The sequence below is a fragment of the Echinops telfairi genome, unplaced genomic scaffold (assembly GCF_000313985.2).
Source record: "Echinops telfairi isolate 266 unplaced genomic scaffold, ASM31398v2 ScPeMD7_31;HRSCAF=116, whole genome shotgun sequence".
Classification (NCBI taxonomy): Eukaryota; Metazoa; Chordata; class Mammalia; order Afrosoricida; family Tenrecidae; genus Echinops; species Echinops telfairi.
Window position 1 is genome coordinate 35,110,987 of NW_022103928.1, and position 9,753 is coordinate 35,120,739.

Below are 9,753 nucleotides of genomic sequence, written 5' to 3' on the forward strand. Positions count from 1 at the left end.
GTGGGGGAATGGGGCTCCACAAAGTGCTGGTGTATAAGAGAGCAGTCTATCTTCTCTTGTGCAGTGACATTGCTGGATTCCTCTGTCCCTCTACAAGCAAACAAATACTTCCTTACCATCAACCTCCCAAAAAGGCAAGTTCTGTTCTCAGTCCAGGATTCCCTCACCTGGAATGGTCTCACTCAGATAGCAGGACAGTCTCATCAAAACACACAAATCCAGCAGCCACTCCTGCATGAGAAGTGGAGGAGAATTGATGGGCCATCGACACGTGCATCTGCTTCTTGAAGGAGCAGCAAGTGAAGCTTCCAGGAAGGAGTATCAAATCCAGCCTCCCTGTGCTTCATGCTGATGCCACAGGATGGCTCTGAGCGTTTTCTGGAACGACTGTGCTTTCTGCCTGCCTTGTTTGCATGTAAAAGAGAAAGAGCCCAATCTCAGCATTCTTCATTCAAAATGAAATAAATTCTACATTTTCAAGATTCAAAATACCAGATTTCAAAGTTTGTGCGATGGAAGAGCTGCTTTCCAATTACCAGAAACAACCAAAAGCATCCTGTATTTTTGTTCAAAAATATTTTGGAACGCTGCAAATGGATGCACGCATCCCCCGACACATGTGTGCATGTCTTTGTCTTTACTGTGTTTTCCATTTAGCATCGTGGTAGAGCTCCAAGCACATCTCTGTCTCGAAGCTCCTTTGTTAGCAGTCCAGGCCTGCCTCAGAGACGCCGCAGGGTTCCTCCCAGACCGCTGCAATGCAGTGAGCCACGCAATGTGTGTGTGTTTGTCTGTTTCCCGGGGCTTCTCAAAGTTCTGTTTATACTATAATACAGTCTGTGAAGTGCACAACCACATGATAAAATTTCTTGAAACATTGTGAGAATCACCCACAGGTGACACAGAGAAACAAAGGGGGGCGGGGGGCATTATACTGCACCACGCCCCTACAGACAAGCTTGGCTCAGAGCTGCCATTTATGATTTACTCATTTTAAATACAAGCCCTGTGGAACCCAGAACAGTACCATAAAGCAAAGTCTTAGCTGTTTACTCAGACGTGATTGATTCCTTTTAAGATGGTATGGTGTTAGACTGCGTAGTAATTTATGTAAGCAGTGCCCCTGTGAATTGTTTCCCATCCTTTGCTACAAAGCAGTGCTGTCGTGAGTAACAGTGTCTGTGCTCCATCCCACATTTGTGTAAAAACTATTTAATGGGGGGAAAATGAGATTTCTGTCCTCAGTGGAATATGTTCCTCTAATGTGGTTAGCGTGTACGAAGTTGTCTTTCAAAGAGGTTATACATCAACTAGCCGTGGATAAAAGTGATTCATGTTCTACTCCTTACCCCAGGTGTCTTGAAGGCTTAGTTATTTTGCCAATCTGATCAGTAAAAACTGAATCAGTGTAGTTTAAATTTGAATTATTCTTACTCTGAATTGAGATTGGCACCTTTCATACATTTTGGCTGGTTTTATTTTTTAGACATCATACTTCTTGTGGCTTTGAATTCCAACAGGGTAGGCAAGAGCGGGTTTGATTAGAACTGTGGTTCTCAACCTTCCTAATGCCGCGACCCTTTGATACAGTTCCTCATGGTGTGGTGATGCCCCCCGCCCCAACCATAAAATTATTTCGTTGCTACTTCATAAGTGTACTTTTGCTATTGTTATGAAACGGGTGACCCCTGGGAAAGGGTCGTTTGACCCCCAAAGGGGTGGCGAGCCACAGGTTGAGAACCGCTGGATTAGAAGTTTGGGGCTTTCTTTCCCAAAATGCTCAGCTATCGATAAATGAATGCACTGAGCTGATACCAAGCCATCCACTGAAATTCTACACTCTTGGGTCCCTGACCACATATATAATGTGCAGTGGTTGGTAGGGGTGAGATACGCATTATGAAAAATTATCAAAGCATTTGTGCTACAGACTAGTCAGAATTCAGCATCATTACAGTAGGAGCTAAAACTATTTTGTGATTGAATCAGTCAACTAATACACTGAAGGATCTACTCTAACGGTAACAGATAAAGAGTTGTGTAGAACACTTGAGACGTAAACGCTGCTATAAATTTAGCAAACCTTTGAAAGACTATAAAGTGAGTATTTGTTATTTTCTGTGAATTTTGTGCATTCTGCTGCTGGTTCGTGCATACCACCTGTGTGACAATTGACCCTTAGATTCATTTCAAAGTATCTTCCTCACATCTGAGGAAGAGAAATTCTCATTCCCCTTAAATATAATTCACACATTAAAATGAAAGCAATTAATTATTCGCATTTGAAAAAAATTTTTGTAATTGAATTAAAAATCCCAACTTCTTTTAGGAAAAATGAGTGTCTGGCACAGCATGGCTTTGTTCTAGACCCGGTTCCCGTTAACTCGTGTTCTCACTCAGATTCTCACTTTTTCTGTCGTATTACTTGCACTTTCTGGTTTCACTTTCAGCCATCATGTGTTCCGTGAAGCCGGATGGAATTCCTCAACTATGTAGGACAGATGAAATTGGCGAGCTCTGTGTGTGTGCCATTGCTACAGGTACATCCTATTATGGCCTCTCAGGCATGACCAAGAACACCTTTGAGGTATGTGGATGGAAAGAGCCCTCTGATCTGATTCCAGTCTGTGGTTTCATTTTCAAACAACCATTTCCAGGTGTAAAAATAATAGCCAGGAAAACAAGATTCTGATTTTAAAATGAGTCCTGTTCATCTGAATTACGTGGTTGCACTTCCTCCTGCCATATCTTAGAGTTTTCAGGACATTCACTTGACCTCCATGGCTCTGACCTTGTAACACTTTCAGAAAAGAGTAAGTGCAGTTTCCTAAAATGGACATTTTTGAGTTCTGAGTATTGTTTTCACCTTTACATAATAAGTCAAGGTGGGTGCTGTGTGAACCCTGAGGAGTTGGAGGAAGAACGAGGAGAGACAATATGTTTCTGCTCAGAGCTCCTAGCCTGCATGTCCAGCCATAGTTCCTAAGAACCTGGCTGGGAGCTGAATGAAGGCACACCCACATGTAAGTGCAGATGAACAGGCTGACGAAGAGGAGTGGCTGTCACAGACCTGTGAGGACCTTCGGCCCAAGCTAGCAAACACTTGGTTAGATGTGAGCCCAGTGAATAACTTAAACAGACATACAGTAAATATTTGTCTAGCCGGTGTGAGCAAGTATATGTGTGTGTGCTGATGTGACAGAGAGGAGGCAAAGAAGCTAAAGAATTTTAAATCTGTAGGACTGGGGTCATCAATGCTTGAACCACAGTGTTTTTCTTAGAATTTTTATTGTTTTATGAAATTGTGCCTGATTGTACACCTACTTCTCACTTATTGACTCTCTTGTCATTTGACATTTCATATAATGAAACAACAGTAAAAAACGTTAACTCTCTGACTGTTGTGTGCATTAGTGCTGTACATCTGGCAATGTTGAACCCCAGAGTGGTGGCCAGAGTCATGGTGGCTCCGCTGGTTGAGGTGATGGGTCAATTTAGCCTAGGCCATGATTCTCCGTGGTTTGGCAATTATATAGTGATGTAATTTGGCAGTTATGTCATAATGTAGTCATCCTCCATTTTGTGATCTGTTGTGATCACCTTTCATTTTTTACAAAATGGGAATTATTTTTTAATAGCAACGTGGTCTTTGTAACCTATGTCAGTAGTTGAGTGGGTGTTGTGGCAACACAATATTTTATAAATTATGTTTCAGAAACTAAATTGAGGATAAAATAGTTAAAATGCTTACTAACATTTTCGAGAAAGACAAGGCTTTCTACTCCTAAAAAGAGTTGTAGTCTCAGCAACCCACAGGGCAGTTCTACTCAGTCCTATAGGGTTGCTGTGAGTCAGAGTTGACTCGATGGCAGTGAGTTTAGTTTATTGAGTAACAACATTGAATGGGATTGAATAGATGTGTTATGATGCCTTATCTGTGGAATCTTTTGTGGCATGGGGTGTGCCAGCTTTGTGAATTTGTATTCAACCTGCGAAAATGTACCTTGAAACTAGAATTAGAGATAGGTCTCAATAAAAATCACATTTCCATTTCTATATTATTAATCAGAAAAGCATCAAGTTTAGAGTTGGAATTAATTTGGTTTGTTTCATATTTTTCTTTTCAGTGTATTTTTAATAAGAAAAAAGAACATTTTAATGAACTGGGATCAGTTATTTTACAACTAACATGTTATTTAAAATGGGTATTGATTCATCTATTGCTTTTATGCTGTGGCTTTGTAAACAAAGTAGTTGATTAGCATGTATTAGTATATTATAATCATTTCTGAGTATGACATCTCAAAATACCTTTTCCAAACTAAAAAGAGAAAGAGATCCATTTGTAGGAAACTAATGGGTGGTGCCCATATAATTATCAGAGGTGTAGAAACAAATCATCTCTAGCAAAAGGGTAGGCGTGAGATGTGATGGACAATTACTCCTTTTCACCATCTGTAGAACTTCTGCAAATAGAACTTGCCTTTGCCTCTGTTTCCAGAGAAGTACTACTGACGAAGTTAAAGAAAAGCTGATTCCAGTTCACTACAAAAAGGAGTGGTATATGATTTAAATGATTGGATGAACTCCACGTATGTGTGGTATCATCCTTAAATAAATACTAGCAATTATGAGTGAACAAGTTTCTGATGTGGGTGATTCGGTTCCAAAGTTTCTCATTTGTAAATTTTACATTTAGGAAATGCACCTTCATATCAGGCCTGACTAAAGCCTGAAGGATGCATATTCTCTTACTAGAATCATTTGAATGTTGACTCACGGGGCATTCTTTTCAGAAATCTAGACCATCACTGCACTGAATTGCCTAACTGAGCATAGCTCTCATTGTATGCTGACTTGTGCCTTCAATGAGAGTTTATGTTAGCAAAGCACTAACGTGAAAGGACTTGGAACTAAGAGACCCAGGTGTTCACAGTTTCTGCCACTAAATTAATTGCTCCTCAAAAGTATCGATTTACTTGTGTTTGTTGCCTCCATGTTTCTCTACAAAAGAGTAATAGTAACCTATTAAGAAAAGAAACATATAATGAAGTTGTAACTATTAAAAGCAAAGAGTAGAAAGTAAATCATTAACCATTTTATGCTGAGCTTCCTGGCAGCCAGTTTAAAGGGGGAAGCACAAAGAAGAATCATCCTCTTTAAGACAAATAGGAGCTACATGAATGAAGTCATCCATTCTCCCACTTCATTTTAGTATTGAATTTTAAAAGAAAATCTATCCAGTCCATTATACACGTAGTCTCTGACTTAGGATGTGTTGCGTCACAGTATGCTGCACTTATGACTGTCTGGTGCTTTTGTTTGTTTTCAGCACATCTTATTGTTAATAATATACACCACAAACAATTATACTTTGGAGCTATAGCTACTTCAGTTCCAGACCCACCACGATAAAACTAATATTCGCAATAAAGCAAGTTGTAAAAATTTTTGTTTCCCAGTGCATGTAAAAGATATTTACATGTACTATAGTTTATTAAATGCAATAGCAATATGAAAAAGTTTGAAATACTGTGAAAATTACTAAAATGCGACACACAGGCATGAAGTGACCATGTGCTGTTGGAAGACGGTTTACTAGATGTGATTGATTATACGGTTGCACAAACCTTCTATTTTAAAATACGCAGTATTTGCAAAGCATAATAAGCAAGGTATTTCTGTATACCATGGCACTATCCAATTGCTGATGGCATCGTTCTCAGATGATCAGTGTTGTAATCTACGTTCAAATCGCGGTTCCGTGATAGGCTCCAGTGAAGCTGCTGCAGGTGGACAGTTGAACGTCCCACCGTCATTTTTATGTCGCCATTTTATGATGAGGCACAAAACTCCCCAACACCATTTTTATCTACACCCCAAGTATATTCTTTGAGACTGTTACCAGTGAACAAAAACCAGATTCATAAAGGTACTGATAATAAAAATCAACAATAAAACTAACCGTAACGAAAAATGATGTGACTTGTATCAGAATCCTACCTATAGTGGCGTCATTGAAACAGAAACCTGCCTGTCATCGACCAGAGACTACCTGTATACAGAATGAAAAGTAGTAAATCTGTTTCGTACAGTTTTCATGGGGGTAGGGGGGAGGAGGAACAGAATGACATCTAAGTACAATCTTGGGGGAAATGACTCCATGAAGAAATGAACGAGTGTGTTTTTCACAGATTGAAAGTGAGTTGAAGGAGTCCTGGTGACACAAATGCTGGCACTTTGAACCCCCCTTGACTCTCATTGGGGTCCAAAAAAGGCGGAGTCAGCTCAACAACACCCAGCAAAATACGAGATTACCTTGATCCAGGAAAAAATGTAGACTGGCTAGTGGGTGCTACTGGAGTTTTCTAGCTAGTGATCTGGCTTCGAATCAAAGATCGACACAAAGGAGGTGGATGGATCTTAAGAAACTAGAATTTTCTCCAGTTCTGCATCTAAAAACTAAAAATACTTCACCAGAAACTTTCTCCTGCTTGAGATACTTAGTCACATGAGTTTAGAATATGAGGAGTTACTGGGCTTCAGCCTGAGAGTTTTACATTTCAAGCAATTCTTTTGTGTGTATAAATCTGCAGGAGATGGGCCTCCTCTATATGCAGGAAGGGCTCCGTGTACCCAACTTAAAAAAAACTATAACTATTATATCTAATAATAATAAATTATTAGAACCAGCAATGTAGATCAATTTCTTATTTCTGAAGGCTTTCAGACAGAGAGAACAGGAGTGGTGTAGAGTAGAATACCCCCTCCCCAATCTTTTTTTTTCATTGAATGGAACTGTGAACCAGAGACCTTTTAACCTACAGTCTTATTATTCTCTGATATTATTGAAGACTGTCATGCTACCAGGTCGTGCAACGTGTAGAAAAAGAGTAAATGTCCCCTCTCTCTTTCTCTCTCTCTAATGGCAATGCACTCAGTCTTTGGGAGACAAAGACCTAAAAACTTCTCAAGAGTGTTCCTTAAATAACTTTTGTTTGGGAGTTCTTATTATCTTGTTTTCATGCACTGATTTTAAACAGTATTATTTGGGAGCAGTCAGATGTTACGTTTTGTGATTACATGTTTCGCACCGGTAACAACAAGAGGAAGGGCCGTCCTAACTTCAAAGCATGTCTGATTTCCTCATAGGTGTTTCCTATGACAAGTTCAGGGGCTCCAATCAGTGAGTACCCTTTCATAAGGACAGGCTTGCTGGGATTTATTGGTCCAGGAGGACTTGTCTTCGTGGTGGGTAAAATGGATGGTTTGATGGTGGTCAGCGGACGAAGACACAACGCCGATGACATTGTGGCAACAGCACTGGCAGTGGAACCAATGAAATTTGTTTACAGAGGAAGGTCAGTGGTGTTTGTCTTTAAGCTAAATGTACCTTTGTAGTGGATAGTACTTTTAAATAAAATTAGGAGTAATTTAAAACTTGTATCAGTTCATTTTGTATCAGTTTCGTTTATGTGACTTAGTTTCCTCTTATCTACAAGGAAGTAGTGATTCTCAATGCTCTCTGACATTTCGTCTAGTTCTAAACTTACATGGTTTTGTAGGAATTTGTTTAGCCCCAAATATATTATAATTGTTCTGATCCCTCTGAATTAAAATTTTAAAACGATTAACATACTTACCAGTAACTGTAAAGAAAAGATAAAAAAGCCAAGTATACATCTTGGTTCAGAACAGAAGACTCAAGGTTTGGGCCCTGAGCCCTGAATGAAAAGATCAGAGTTCATTTTTACTTACTGACTCTGGTGGCTCACTTCTTCCGGATTCTGTTCCCACCTTTGTTTACCATGTAGGAGCTCCTCAGGACATACTAGTTACAATAGTGCAGCTTCTGAGTTCCTGCTCATTGGATGGGAGTTATAAACAGCTTAAAAGCCTTAACTTTGTCAAGGAAACGGGAAAGTAAATATTTAGACATAGAATTTCCACCTTTAAATCATTTTTACAACTCCAATCTCTTTGTGAAAGGGGCCATGGTGGAGTTATTAGAGTGCTGCAATTCTATCCTTCCTCTAAACCCAGATAGATCTGTTTCACGAGAACCTTTAGTTCTCAGAGAGAAAAAGTCTGCCTGTCTGGAGAGAATTTCTTCACAGGTGCAAATTCAAGATTCGAAGTGTATGATTTTCTAATTTTTAGCACAGCTACTGCCGGCAGTTCTGATAGGAGTATTTAGACACTGGCTCCTCCCGTCTGTACTAAGAGATGTAAAACTTGTCAGCAAAACTTGAGGGCTGCTGTAGGCAGCCTCAGAGTGCAAGGAGGGGTGAGTTTGCCTTTGCGGCACCTTCAGGTTTGTCCCCACCCCCGCCCCCCTCCCCGAGGGCTGTTCTTAAATGATGAGTGTGGGAGTGTGACACTGCAGAGTTCCTTTTTGAAGTGGGAGTTGGAGCTGTGCTCTTAGGGGCATTCATTAATAACGGTTATGAGAATTCTGTAACGCAGAAATAGACCTTTCTGCTGGCCCTCTGCAGCGTGTGCTGACGGGCTGCGTTTCTCATCGGTTCCCACAGGATCGCTGTCTTCTCAGTGACCGTCCTGCACGATGAGCGGATAGTCATTGTGGCCGAGCAGCGGCCAGACTCCACGGAGGAGGACAGCTTCCAGTGGATGAGCAGGGTTCTGCAGGTGATTCTTTCCTTGACTCCGAAGCGTTTAATCCTCTCTCTTTCTTCCTGAGTCCCATATTCGTTTAAGATGACTGCCTGGCCCTTGTCACCTGTAGGTTTGTCCACATGGTTTTCATTTGACTTTCACTCCATTTGGTCAGAAATTACATCAAGGGTGAAATTTTTATTGTGTGTTCCAGGACACTAGCTAAAAAGACCAAGATGGGTGATTAGCATTTGCGACAGGGTTCCCACCATGCGTGTTGGCAAGGTCACAAGCTACAGTTTCCTGTTAGGATTTTGAGGATGTATTTTTTTAACCAGATTTTCTTTTTGTCTTATTTATTGTATTCCACAAGGATGTGTCATGGGTTAAGCAATGGGCCACTAATCACATATTTGGTGGTTCAACCCTAATCCCACCAGCCACTCTTTGGGAGGAAGCAGAGGGGTCTATCCCCATAAAGACTCAATCTCAAAACCCCAAAGTGCCCCCTAGGGTCACTGTGAACTGGAATGGAACGGATGGTAGTGGGTGGTATGGTATGCCACAAGTCCTAGGTAAATTATTCATTTTCAAGTTATCCTTGATCTCACATTAAGTAAAACAATACACCCTCGTTTTATACTTGGGGTCCTTTGAGTGATGCACATATTTTTACCTGTTGTAAACAATATTTTTTACAGTATAAGCACATAGCAAATGTTTCCGTTTATAATTGTTTGCTGTTGTTGGTTTGACTTTTTCTAGGCAATTGATAGTATTCATCAAGTAGGAGTTTATTGCCTGGCCTTGGTTCCAGCGAACACCCTTCCCAAAACCCCCCTTGGTGGAATTCATTTGTCAGAAACGAAGCAGCTCTTCCTGGAGGGTTCCCTTCATCCCTGCAATGTCTTGATGTGTCCACATACTTGTGTCACAAACTTACCAAAACCTAGACAAAAGCAACCAGGTAGGTGTCAGTGCCCCAATAGGTTTGTGTATGCTCTTCGATTGGCCATCCAGAGCGGCAGCGCATCGGCGTTGTGTCATGTTCTGAAGAACGTCCGTGATCCTCAGCCTCTGTAGACCTCCTTGCTATTGACTGCATCTGCACTTACACACACATGAGGCAACCTCCTC

At 40.7% G+C, this 9,753-nt stretch overlaps 1 protein-coding gene across 2 annotated transcripts in view; it reads left to right on the forward strand.

The window, feature by feature from the left end:
* DIP2C (disco interacting protein 2 homolog C) overlaps positions 1-9,753 on the forward strand; it is a 247,197-nt gene that overhangs the window by 118,411 nt on the left and 119,033 nt on the right. For both annotated transcript variants that reach the window (XM_045289849.1, XM_045289848.1), the window contains 4 exons: positions 2,451-2,587; positions 7,153-7,361; positions 8,535-8,649; positions 9,382-9,583. In XM_045289849.1, coding sequence (XP_045145784.1) covers positions 2,451-2,587; positions 7,153-7,361; positions 8,535-8,649; positions 9,382-9,583 — 663 coding nt within the window. The remainder of the gene's footprint in view (positions 1-2,450; positions 2,588-7,152; positions 7,362-8,534; positions 8,650-9,381; positions 9,584-9,753) is intronic.